The sequence below is a fragment of the Lissotriton vulgaris genome, chromosome 2_1, assembly GCF_964263255.1.
Source record: "Lissotriton vulgaris chromosome 2_1, aLisVul1.2, whole genome shotgun sequence".
Lineage (NCBI taxonomy): Eukaryota > Metazoa > Chordata > Amphibia > Caudata > Salamandridae > Lissotriton > Lissotriton vulgaris.
Window position 1 is genome coordinate 82,658,836 of NC_141687.1, and position 13,583 is coordinate 82,672,418.

Below are 13,583 nucleotides of genomic sequence, written 5' to 3' on the forward strand. Positions count from 1 at the left end.
GTAAAGTATTTTTGGGTCACTAAAAAATGGTCTACAATGGGAGAATAAAAACTAAGCTCTTCTCACAAAATAATTCTACATATATTAGGCTTAAAGAACACGCATGGCAGCTACTTATCTTGTGGCTACATGACACTACGGGCCAGATGTAGGAGAGAAAATACAGTTCGGTAACGGCCGATGTCAGCCGTTACCGACCGGTATTTAGGATTAGGCATGAAGGGGCCATCATTTTACAGAATCAGTAAATTTACCGATTCTGTAAAATACCGAATCGGTAATTTTACCGATTAGGTAAATCCACATGTAGGTGACACTCCTAAGAGTGTCACAGACCCTTAAGAATCGGTATTTTACCACCCAATCCAATTGGGTGGTAAAATACCGAAGTCAGGTGTGCATGCACATCTGTGCATGCACACCTGTGCAATGTGAAACTCAGACATGAGCTTAGGGCATGTCTGTGTGCCACATGTCACACAAGCCTGTACTTGGGGTGCTAGAGGGTGTCAAAGTGACACCCCCTGCACCCTTGCAGGATCATAGGAATCAATGGGCAATACCGATTCGGTATTTACTGAATCGGTAAATACCGAATCCTACCGATTCGGTAATTCTTAAATTTGAATTACCTACATCTCCCCCTTCATATTTACCGACTCTTAAATACCAAATCGGTAAAATTCGGTATTTCAGAGTCGGTAAATATGAATTACCTACATTTGGCCCTACATCTTCAATACTGTTGCTTGTGTTACTTTAAATTGCATTGTATATACTGCTACGGTATTGTTTTGTACTTCATTGTACAGTTCTGAGTACATGTGCATCTGATTAAGTGCATACGTGGCACCAGACACTTTTTAAAATGTCAAACAATTATTTTGGGACCAAGATCCAGAAAATCAAAGAAATGCCCTACATTGGATCGGATCTTTTGTCACCAAAACAAAGAAAAATGTTGAAGCTCAGGTGCCTCTATTTACACAAAGCAAACTCACATATTGTGAGGTCTTTTTAAAAAAGAACATAAAACAAACAGACCTGTGCACAGAGAGTTCTGTTTCTGCTCATGTGGATCATCCCATTCTAAACTTTCCATGCGAAACGGGTAGTGAACATCTAGAATCAAGGAAGGGCAGGGAAAATCAGTGAAGGTCCCCAGGCCCTCAGGGAAGAATGTTCTAATTTGTAAAACAAAGGCCCCACGAAGCCTGAGGGGGGTTGAAAGCCTTTGTTAAACTTTGGAATGTTTAACCTGTGGTCTTCTACCGGTCATTAGAAGCCTGGAGCACAGCATTGTTTTCAATGGAACGCTTAACATTCCAATATTCTAATACATCTCGAAGCCCAAGCAGACATCATGAAACAAAGTAACTTTCTAGAAGATCTCTTGTTGTTGATCTTTGTTGTGCTCTGGTCTTCTCCTTCCCTGCTGCTCAGCCTGTGTGAGTGATGTAATCAGAATGTCCGTGAATGCATGGTTTGAATGAGTGGGCAGTTTGAGTGTGTGGGGCTGAGCAGCAGGACGCTGCTCCCGGTGGGGCCACCTTTACCATCCTACTTACAATGAATAAACCTACTTAACTACACCTTCGGCTACTGGATTAATTACCTGCGAGAGCACATTCTTCGATGTAAAAATCTTAGTGATGCAGGACTGGGTAAACAGAAGCGTTTTTGTCTACATTGGGGAGTCACTTTAAAGATGTAATGTGACGAATGCAAGAAGATGGGTAAAAGATGTCAAAGAATTAATACAATGAAAAAAAAAAGGAACATATCGTCCTTCTCCCCAGCCCTCCTAGTGCAGCCCCCTTCCATTGCTTAGAAGGAAATGTCTGGACTGCTTTGCCAATTTCATAATCTTTGTTCATCTCTTAAGTATGTTTCAGCGCATAAAGAGTTAAAAGACCTGTTAGGAGTCCCAGCTGGGAGTGATGTGATCTTAGCTGCTTCCCCCCTCCCACCTCGTTAGTGATGTTGCTGTTATTGCATAGTCATGAACTTGTAATACATATTTCCCAGTTAAGATGTAGTTAAAATGGAGTTAAGATGTAATACATTGTTCCCAGTTAAGATATAATACATTATTTACACAGTTAAGATGTAATGCATTGTTTCCAGTTAAGATGTAATACATTGTTTCCAGTTAAGATGTAATACACTGTTTCCAGTTGAGCGGCAGCATCAACAACCTATGTCAACTTTTCACAGAAATTGTTAAATGCGAATTTCAGTGAACAATCATTTTCATGACTAATTGGAAGACTCTAATGGCTCTATCCACGAGCACTCTAAACTCAATTTCAAGGATAAGGACTGTTTGACAACGTTTATGTTTTAAGTGTAATATGTACATTCCATCTGCTAATAGGGATGTTACAGCAAACCTGCCAAAACCAACATGGCCTAAACTTTCTGTCTACCCCAAAAGGAAGAATTGGACACGTCCATGCCTGATGGGCATTTACATAATCAACATATAAAACCTGCTGTAGTGTCAAGGAGGAATGGCAAGTTAAGCAGGGTGCAAAATCTGAAGAAAAAGACACAAACTAAACAAGCATTGGGAACGCCAAAAGGTCTCCCCGTTAATATTCAGGTGTAGTGGTAGCTGCTGGCTATGCCGACGGTTGTTTGCTTGCAATACGTTATGTGAAAAAGCTTTTGAAGAATGCTGACCTATTGTAATACTGACTCTAGTATATTTTCTGGCCAAGCTGCACAAAGACTTAAATGCCTCAATTAGGATGACGAATGAGGGGAAATGCATGTCAAGTTTTAAGTCCGGTAGAGGGGTGCGACAGGGATGCATCTTGGCCCCATTGTTGTTTACGCTGTATATCAATTCGTTGGAGGTAAACCTGTTATCAGCGACTCCTGACACCCCTCGCATGGGAGGTACACTGGTTTCGGTGCTCTTATATGCGGATGACGCTGTTTTATTAGCAAGGACCCCTCTGGGACTGCAAATATTGCTGGACTCACTTGGGGACTTTATGAAAAGCCTGGATCTGGTGGTAAATTATGGAAAATCACATGTCATGTCACTGGGTGTCACACAGAACAAAGTGAAGTCCTTTTACTGCAGCGGAGAAGTAATCACAAGAGTGAAGGCATTTACCTATTTGGGAGTAGTTTTTGATGATAGGGGCTCATGGTCCCCACAGCTCTCAATAAAGGTAAATGCAGTGAGAAGTTCCTCAGCCGCAGTGTTAGGTTTCGCCAAAAGGTTGGGGGGGAAACCCTATGAGGCGATCTTGGCAATCTACAAAGCCAAGACCATATCTATCGCAAGGTATGGGGCATCAATATGGGGATTTACAAAACCGGACCTCATCCAAACAGAGGAAAACAAATTTCTACGGTCCCTTCTGGGCCTCCCGCAATCTACAGCTACCCACTCTGTCCATCTTGAACTGGGGATAGGTTACATAGCAGACATAATTAAAATAGCCCCGATACTGCTATGGATTAAAATCTGGCTGAATCCTAACCTTTCCCTAAATCATAAGATCCTAAAGGACTGTATCAACCTTGACAATAGGAATGAAATCCAATGGTTGTCCTATATAAAAATGTTAGCCATGTATATGGGGCGACCTGAGATCTTTTCTGACCCAGAATCCTTATGCAAGGCTGACCTAGAGTGGGTAAAAATTAACTTTATTAGGTTAAGGGAGGCAGAGCGGGAAGCTGTAGAATTAGGTAAAATATTGGTTAGGGGACATGTTTTGGTTACCTTGTATTGGTTAGGGGACATGTTTTGGTTACCTTGTCTTTAGCGATGTCACCTTATTTGTCCATAGTGACAAATTCTTTTCATAGATGGCTACTAATAAAATTCCGGTTTAACCAAATACATTTTGTACTCTGGGATTTGGAGGGCTGGAGCAGACCTGAAGATGTCGCCCCGTGTAAATGGGATGATTTTTCCCCCCCAAGACACCTTGCACTTTATGCTCTTTTGCCCTTTTTACCATGATGCCAGGAAAAGGTTCATCCTCCCTCTACTAAAGAAAATTAATTTTATCCAGTGTAAACCTGCCTTATTGTTTTTACAACTGTTGGAATTTCCTGTAACTATGTTTTGTGTCGCCAGCTTTCTCGCTGCGTCTGTAAGAAAGAAGAGGGATAGACAGAAAGCCGCACTAGAAATCCAACCTTTTTAATATAATGACATTGTAGCTGAATCAATTGCTCTATATTTAGAAATGACTGTTAACCTTGTTTTAATGAACCTGTACTGTATTTTTATCTTGTATATTGCATTTTTAACTAATTTGTAAAGTTTTTTGTACATGTATAGCATACTTTTATGATTTTAAGTAATCGAATAAAGTGGTTTGACTTGGACTTACTGACTCTAGTGTGTAATTCTAAGTTGTTATTGGACATTGAGAAAGGAAATACGTTTTCATGGACGCGTAGCATAAAAAATTAAAAATGGCAATTCTGCATTAGCATGGTATTAAGAGTAGAATTTTTTGTGTGTAATACAATACCTTGATTTCATAGTGTTAGAGATCTATCTTTTTCTGAAACACATTGTGAACAACATATACAATAGTTTTAATTCATATTATAGTTTTATACATTTCTGAACATATGGGAGGAGATGTTACTTAAAGGCAGGGCTGTTGTTTATGTAACATGGGTAGCCAGGTTCGAAATCAAACAACTCAACATTTTGTGCACATCATAAACATATAACATAACATACTCTGGTTTGCATTATTAAAAACCTGCACAAACGTGATTTTGGCAGTGTTCAAGCAAAGGTTAGTTAAATATTACCAGCTTGGAATTAACAAGTGTAACACACATTCACGAGGTTTGCACCCAAGTAGCAACTGCATTGCTATCTGATAAAGTTTCGAGAAACAACATGTTAATTTAATTAAAAAGCAAATGATGGATCTGATGGTAGTTTACCAATGGAGTTGCTTTCTTCAAACATTCTCAGTTACAGGCCCCAAAAGAAATTAGCACATATCCCCAGTCCTAAAATCTCTTAAATAGTTGCCCTTCGAAGCTCGAATTCAGTTAAAGATTGCTGTTCTGGTGCACAAAGCCCTTCACTTCAAAACTCCCAGTTACCTAGCGCAAAAGCTTGAATTATCCTGTGGTGGTAGAACCTCAAGAAGCGCTAACACTTTCCTATTGAAGCCACTCATCCTTAACAAAAAGAGAACTTGTCACCGAGCCTACCCTGGCGCTGCCTCGAAGATATGGAACTCTCTTTCACCGGAAGTACACAGACTCTCCTCAACGACTGCTTTCAAACTGGAAGCAAAAAGAATCCTAATGAATAAATTCTTACCTTAATTGGGATAGGCTCACCTGCTCGAAGTCATTGACCCTACAACCACTCTACCATTATTTGATACTGCTCGTCTTTACAGGATTGTATGCCACCCTTCACAGCACGCTATATACATGTGTATTGTACTACTCTACGTGACTTAATTGTACTGTAATTATGCAATCTTTCTAGTTTCTTATTCTTACTGGTTGTCGTTATTGCATTCATGTCCTTCCTTCTGCCCTATTGTAAAGCGCTCTGATGTCCTTCGGGATCTTGTTCGCGCTATATAAAATTTCATAAATAAATGGCTTTTAAAACAAAATGTCCCTCTGCTCTAGTGAAGTTTCTCAACAAATGAGGTTACTTTACGGCCTAATTGGCCTGGATTTTTTACCACTTGTAGATCTTCCGACATTTGAATTTCTCAGCTCAGTGCTGAAGCTTCAGACACAAAGGTGCCGAACAATAACACAAGCATTGCTACCATTTGACAACATGTGTGCTTCCCTGACACTTCAGCTTACACACAGTGCTTTAATGCTTCGGTTGTGAAATAGCAGTGCTATACTAGTACCATTAACAAATGATTTGAGGAGCGTTCTCTGTAGTTGCCTGTAATTACATTGAGGAGCACTGTACAACAATTTATGAAACTCAATTTAAAAGCAAAACTGTTTGTTGTTAGGTAGCAGTGTTTTGCTAAACGTAAATCAATACAAAATGAATACGTCCCTAATACAAAACATTGTTTAACTGAATTCTGTATTGTAACCCTGGTGGATTCCTTTGTTATAGAGAGGTGTTTTTCTCTATCTCGTATGAGCAAATGCTGTAAAAGCACCGTCAGAGACTGGCTAGAATAAGATTAACAAGAATAAATAAACCAGATGACGGATAAAAGCGATATGCCCAGGACCACGCATTCTTATCTAATGAAAAAGCCATTAAAAGAACTGTGATATCCCCACTCCATGAGGAGAGCAATCTGCATTCCTCTTTCCTATAAATGCTTTCACTTTGAAGTCAGCTGAAAGCAAAGTAAACACCAGGCTCCATTGAAGGCACATATTGACATTTGACCTTTGTCTCTGAATGCACAGCAACTGTGACAAGATTAGAACAGGATTTACAGGCCTGTTTACAGAAAGGGAGCTCTTGGAAGGATACTGGTGAATAAGGTTTTGGCATCAGGAGGGATGAAGTGAACATGGCTAGCCAAGCCAGGAAGTGGAATGCAAGAAAATGGGAAATTCAAACCACAAAGCCCATTGCAAGCAACAGACAGAATGCATTCCCAAGTCTACTTCCAGAAACTCCCCAAGTTGTCTTTCCCTTAGGCTGCGACCTAAAAACGAGTATGAAGAAAATCAGGGATGCCAATTGCATGCCTAACCTATGTCGGCATTCACTGACAGGTAGTCTCGGGCGAATTACTGAGGTCAGAATTTGAAATGTTTTAAAAAGACTCTGTATAAGGAGCAAACCTGTACTAGTTCATGTCCAGCATCTACCTTAAGCTCAACATACCCAAATGACATGAATCTTGAAGCTTCTTAGCCAGTGGCAAATCACTTGGATTCACCTCCATCCTCAAGGAACACATTGTCAGGACAACAATGATGGCCTAAGGTTATATCTCCCTCTCCCAGAGTATTCAGAGCCATTCCTCCAAAAAGAACTTTAGAACTGCTATGAAAGCTCCTGCATTATCATAGCTGGATGCTGGAAAAGCCCAACTCCATGGCCTCCTCGCCTCCACAGTGGCACCCACTAAGGGTGTTCCACATACGGTAGCACATATAATCGATAGCATGAAGAAATATGATCACATCACCTCCTCACCCTAGTTCTCTTGCCAGCCTACACCATCTTCAAAAACAGCTGCATCATTTACCAAGCCTGCACCCCCACCTATCTGGCAGACAAGGCCACTATCTCTGGTAGCTCTCAGGACACTAGACGGAAGATGTAGCAAGGGACAGGCATTGCATTGTTTGCAAGGCAAAGGTAAACTCAGATATCTCTCTGCGAGCCTGTGTTTGCTATCCTATTATGGCAGCATGGCTGTCTCATCGTAAGCATTGCAGCAGGCAGAGAAGGGGCAGAAGTGTCACAGACAGCGCTAGTGTAGTTGCTGCAGGCGGGCTGCGCGTGGGGAGCTCAGCCAAGCACAGATGCTTTTTACATGTCGACAGCACATTATTTTCCATGCCCCCACGCAATCTGCTCAAACACCCAAAGTTAATGTACCAAGACCCATTTAGAAAGCTTAATGTCTGATTTTGTCCTTGTTCAGGAGCAAGCTAAGATCTGTGACTGAGTTTGTAGAGGAATACTTTCTGAATAAGCAGTATGGACTCTGGAACAAATTGATGAGTCCTTAAAATGTCTAAATGTTTCAAGAGGTGGCTAGCTCAGCCCCAAAAGGTCCAGAGTCATGCCAATTTTTTCATTATATTCACATGAAATAAATGTGAATACAAAGAAGGCCAGAGTTCGAGCTCTCGGTGATGAGCAACTCTCACATTTCTGCAGGAAGTTTTGAATCAATGGGAGAATCCACAGGATTATTATTCTCCACCACAGTGATGTTAAGGGCCTGATTTAGAAATTCCGGAAGGGTTACTCCTTCACAAATGTGACGGATATCCTGTGTGCCGTATCATAAAGTGCATTATATCCAGTGGCACTTGAAATACAGCAGAAGGGATATTCATCACTTTTGTGATGGAGTAACCTGTCCACTGAACTCTAAATAGGGCCATTGGTCTGGTAATGGAAATCTCAAATTTCTTGAATTAGTTCTCAGTCTAAATAGCTTTTCCATGACCTCTCACCATCAGGCCCTGAATGGGTGGGTGGCAGAGTGGATGATGGCACAGTGGGTGGATGAATGAATAAGTGGATGGATGGTGGCGTGGATGGATGGATGATTGATGGATGGCAAAGTGGATGGATGGAGGAATGAATGGCAGAGTGGGTGCATGGATAATGAAATGGGTGGATGGATAGTAGAGTGGAAGGATGACAAATTGTGTGGACGAACGGCCGAGGGAATTATTGGATGAATGGCAGAGTGGATGGATGAGTGGATGGATGGAAGGATGGGTGGCAGAGTACGTGGATGGATAGCAGAGTTGGTGGAAGGCAGAGTAGATGAATGGTTAGACAGAACAATGGATGGCAGAATGGATGGATGTCTGAAATAGGGAAAGTTTGAATGATGGCTGAAAGAATTAATGGATGACAGAATGTAAAGTTGAAATAATAGATATCAGCGGGTGGATGGTAGGATGAAAACATGAATGGATAGATGATTGGATGGAATAGACAAGGGAGCTCCTATAGGGTGTGTTGGGTTCACCTGCTTTGCTTGCTTGGTGGCATCAGAGGTTTAGTTCAAAGTAGGGGTTATTTTCTTTTTGTGGCTAGTCCCTTGATTTTTACTTTTTACTGGGTGAGAGTCTGGTGCTCACTATATACTTAATGAATCTATCCTCAGGGTAGGAGAAGCAGACACTCGCACAGTTACAGTGTAAGTTCTAATATTTTATGTTGTGCAATAATAATTGGTGATATTGACACAGCAGAAGGTTGGTCAGGAGAATGGGTGAGCATTTTATACCACTTCTATTACAGGTTTTGTGGTTGGTTTGGTAAGAAGCTTCAGGTGGGTGTCAGGTAACCTGAAATAATAGTGATCATCAACACTTGTGTATAGCCCCAATTGTAAATAAGGAACAAGCACTGTGGTTGCACTTCACATTATCAGCACTTCCTGTATTTTACGTATTGCACAAGTTTTCATCTGAGGCGTGAGGCGTGCCTGGTAAATACCTCAACTAAATCATTTACCGCCTTGAGGATTTTGTAACAGCTACAACACCTTATGTCAGGACAATACCTAAACCAACCATCTGCCCCAGCCTGGATTCACTGTTGAGACAAAGATCCCCATTAGGTATGTGGGGCTCTCTCGATTCGTCAGGTGGTTCACTGTTGGTAGAAGTGGTCCAAGATCTCGCTGACCTGATGGGCCTACCACCACGGTCGCAAAACAGTAATACTTTACCACCATTTTAAAAGTGGTGGCAACAATTTTGCAAATGGGAAGGGGTTACTAGTGTGATATATGTCTTAAAGTCAGAGTCTATGTGTGAGTGCAGCATATAGGTTAAAAACCCCTTAGATGCTCATGACGAGCTGAGCTCGTCATGAGTCACAGTGAAGATGCGCTTATGACAAGCTGAGCTCGTCATAACGGCCGCGGCCCGCCCATGCGCGGTTAAATTCCTGCCTGTGCAGGAGAAATAATCAGTGGGCGGGTCTGTGACGAGGCCAGCTTGTCATGAGCACAGCTCCCCTGTGAGTCATGACGAGCTAGACTCGTTGCGAGCACAGCGGCGCCGCGGACCCTCACCCTCTACCCCCGTACCGTGGGGAGAATTACCCCTGCAGCGAAGGGGTTAAAGGAGTAGCACAGCTCAGGTCAGCAGATGGAATATTTGATGGTGGACCAACTTCCCCCCACCCCACCAGAAACAGATTAACAAAGGCCCTAGTTTGGATTCTAGTACTAAAGATGCTAAAGATAATCAATGGTTTTAAGGTTGCCCATACTATGGATGACCAATGGTTTTAAGGATGCCCATACTATGGATGACCAATGGTTTCAAGGTTGCCCATAATATGTATAACCAATGGTTTTAAGGTTGCCCATACTGTGTATAACCAATGGTTTCAAGGTTGCCCATACTATGGATGACCAATGGTTTTAAGGTTGCCCATACTATGGATGACCAATGGTTTTTTTGTTTGAAGGTTGCCCATACTATGAATGAGCAATCGTTTAAAGGTTGTCCATACTATGGATGACAAATGGTTTCAAGGTTGCCCATACTATGTATAACCAATGGTTTTAAGGTTGCCCATACTATCGATTACCAGTTGTTTCAAGGTTGCCCATACTATGAATGAGCAATCGTTTAAAGGTTGTCCATACTATGGATGATCAACGGTTATAATGGTTGCCAGTACTATTGATGGCCAACAGTTTATGGTTGCCATGCCTACCCTATTAATTTCCAGGTGCCCATCACTCCATAATCCAGTGTACATAAGGTCAGCCTCAGTAACAAAGGTTGATTGCTGATAATGCCAGACTTGCTCAATTCTCAATGGTTTTGCATGAGTGGTGGAACTAGTCCCTTACAAATCCTTTTTGTGTTCAGGGGGAGTTGCTGAGTCCTTGCCGATGTGACGGGTCTGTGAAGTGCTCACACCAGCCGTGCCTGATTCGGTGGATCAGTGAGAGGGGTTCTTGGAGCTGTGAACTGTGCTACTACAAATACCACGTCATCGCCATAAGCACAAAGAACCCTCTTCAGGTAAAGGTACAAAACAATTAAAACATTTCTCTGTGTTATTTGTCTGTTTGTTCTGTGGATTCTGTCATTGCTCGTGTTATGATGATTTAATCTCTATTGCATGCTATGTGGTAATACTTAGGGGATGTAGGAAGAATTTGTAACACTTTCTGTTTACTCAATGATGGCCATTGAAGGCCACTCCAAGTCAGATTTTCAGTGTGACCAATAAATGTGCAAATGACCCCCATTCAGATGAATTTATTTACTGTATCTCATGAATATTAATTGTGAGAATCCTGAATGTGAACTTCGGCATTTCATGTAAGGCATGTCTCGTTCGGGGGCTAAGCTGGTGACAATTCCTCACACTATTTCTAGAGATTTTCCTGAAAAGAGAGAGACAATAGTATGTACGTTTGTGTACAGATTTACCGCGTGCTAAAGATGCCAGTTTGAGATCCATGGAAAGAGATTTGTTTCATCCCTATTCACATATTGAGCGCATTTTTCTCCATTCTGGTGGTTGGGATCTTCTAAAATGGGACACTTTTGCCAAGGACAATAAAAGACTTAAGACAGATAGAAAGGCAAGATTTAAGAATGTAAATTTGGTCGTGCGCTGCAATAGAGCACCAGGGCATCTTTATTTTCCCTTCATCAAAGAAACCTTGCATAGGTGTGAATGTTGAGGTGGATTTAAGTCCATAGAGGAATGTCCTGGTTGGAGCTGGTTTTCCACCATAATATCCAGAAAAGAATATTGTGGGGCAAAATATAAAGACATAAATATTCAGAATAAAAATTCAATACATAGGTAAGTATAGGTTTACTATACATCATTTCTTATCAATATATGCCTTGAAAAAAATGATATATGTATGTATATGTGTGTGTGTGTGTGTATTTATCTTCAGGGTATGTTTATGTGGCATTAAGAATGTTAAATCTATACTTATCTAGATGCACTTACCTTCACAATGTTTTGGTCCTCGATACTTTTTGGTCTCATAACATTTTATTTGCCTGGGAGATTTCAGCTTACCTAGTGATACTGCTTCTAGCCTATGAAATTAGCCTTGAATGAATATTTCATGCTTCGCATCTTATTGCTTGTTGTAAGAATGTGTTTACCTGCTCTGGCCCAGGAATGTATGACATTACATCGCATACATTCACAACGCGGTATTTTACATCGCGTTCATTACAACGCAAGTCATTACAACGACTTGCACTGGAGGGCGCTGAGCTTGGGAATAGTATAATTTAGTATTATAACTCCTGCCTACGTAACAGTAGGGAAGGTGTTTGAATAGTAAATCATACTATTCTTTAGTGTAGAGCTCCATCCAGCACAAGTCGTTGTAACGACTTGCGTTGTAATGCCTGCGATGTAAACAAACTGTGGTGTAACGACCGCATTGTAAAGTTTGTTCTCCCTGGTCCAGAGCTCTGACATTCTGTTTAGTATAGTATAGTATATTTTAAATTATTTATCAATGCAGTCAGTGAACCTGTTAAGACTACAATGGAATACATTGCCCCAAATGCTTGGTATTACTGTCCGGATCTTTTCCCTATTAGTTTCCCTGAAGACTCCCTGAATCCCTTCATAGATTCATTGAGTCCAGATTGGCATTTCTACAATTCTATAGGCTTCTCGTCCTTACTTTTGCTACTAGTTGAGAATCAAAATTCAGGGGTTCTGTTTAGTATCTCCAATATGGCCGGGATGCCCGCCACCCCCTCCCAACACCAATTCCTAATGGGAGAAGACAGACACAGGTTTGAACTTTTGGAAGGCGGGGGGAGTTACCCCCCGGCCGTATTTATTAAAATATTAAACAAAATTTAAAACATTAAATAAAAGTTTCATAATTATGTACAATTTTACTTTTATTACATTTTGATGAAGACATGTTCTTTGGCTAACCTTAACAGATTTCTAATACAAAGGTTTCCTAGCCGAGTCTAGCATCCTGCAAATGCATACATTCTAAATTAAAATTGTACATCCTAGCATTAAGGGCCAACGGCAAGGTCTTAACCGGTGTCAGATCCCTACTACCAAAATCCCGCCCTCACGGTGTGAGTGGCGCATGCGCAGAGGACTTTACCCTCATTGCCAACTGCAACTTCCCTTGTCGTGGGGGCCCCCTTTCACTCGACGCCATCTTAAAGGTCGTCCGAGTTCCCGTGTGAGGTATCTGTAGGAAGGACAGCGTGGACTCCCCCCCATCCCCACACTCTCTTCCGCCAGAGTGGATATCCGGCCCCCGGGAAATTCGTAGGAGGGGCATCTAGCCGCCTCCCCCCTGGGAGGGGCCTATGGCCGTCTCCCCCTAGGCGACCCATCCTTAGTGGGTGCCGCCTCCCCGTGGAAGGGGCCAATGGCCGCCTCCCCCCGGGCGCTCCCATCCATTCTGGGTGGCGCCCCCCTCTAGGGACCTTGAAATTACTGCTCACCGATCATGACCTTACCGCCCGACCAAAAAATAAATACGAGTTTGTTTTATCTACTAAGGGAAGAAAAATTCTGACATAGCCTTGACAAGTCATCAACTTTCACCTTTCTACAAAGGAAAAAATGTCCTAAAAGCAGAAGCAACATCATTATATGAAACACTCCCTTACTTTTCTACAAAGGAAAAAAGGCCTATACACATCTTTTAATCCAAGGCATATATAATTACTGAAGACTAGACTGCATCACTTTAATACGATCAGATATCATGCACAACTTTATTCAGACAAACATTGCATTAGGGGCTGGTGGGTGGGTCAAAATTGCCGCTTGTTCCGTCGAGGGCTCACGAGCAACGAGTGGTGCAGCCTTCAGAGCTCAGGAACAAGAGGACGCTTCTTCGGATTCCCGCTCTATTTATCCGTCTGCGAGAGGGCGGTGA

At 41.8% G+C, this 13,583-nt stretch overlaps 1 protein-coding gene across 1 annotated transcript in view; it reads left to right on the plus strand.

The window, feature by feature from the left end:
- Nucleotides 1-13,583, plus strand: part of MARCHF4 (membrane associated ring-CH-type finger 4) — a 537,832-nt gene that overhangs the window by 253,752 nt on the left and 270,497 nt on the right. Inside the window, exon 2 of the mRNA XM_086958464.1 lies at nt 10,543-10,704. Within this exon, the coding sequence (XP_086814590.1) occupies nt 10,543-10,704 (162 nt within the window). The remainder of the gene's footprint in view (nt 1-10,542; nt 10,705-13,583) is intronic.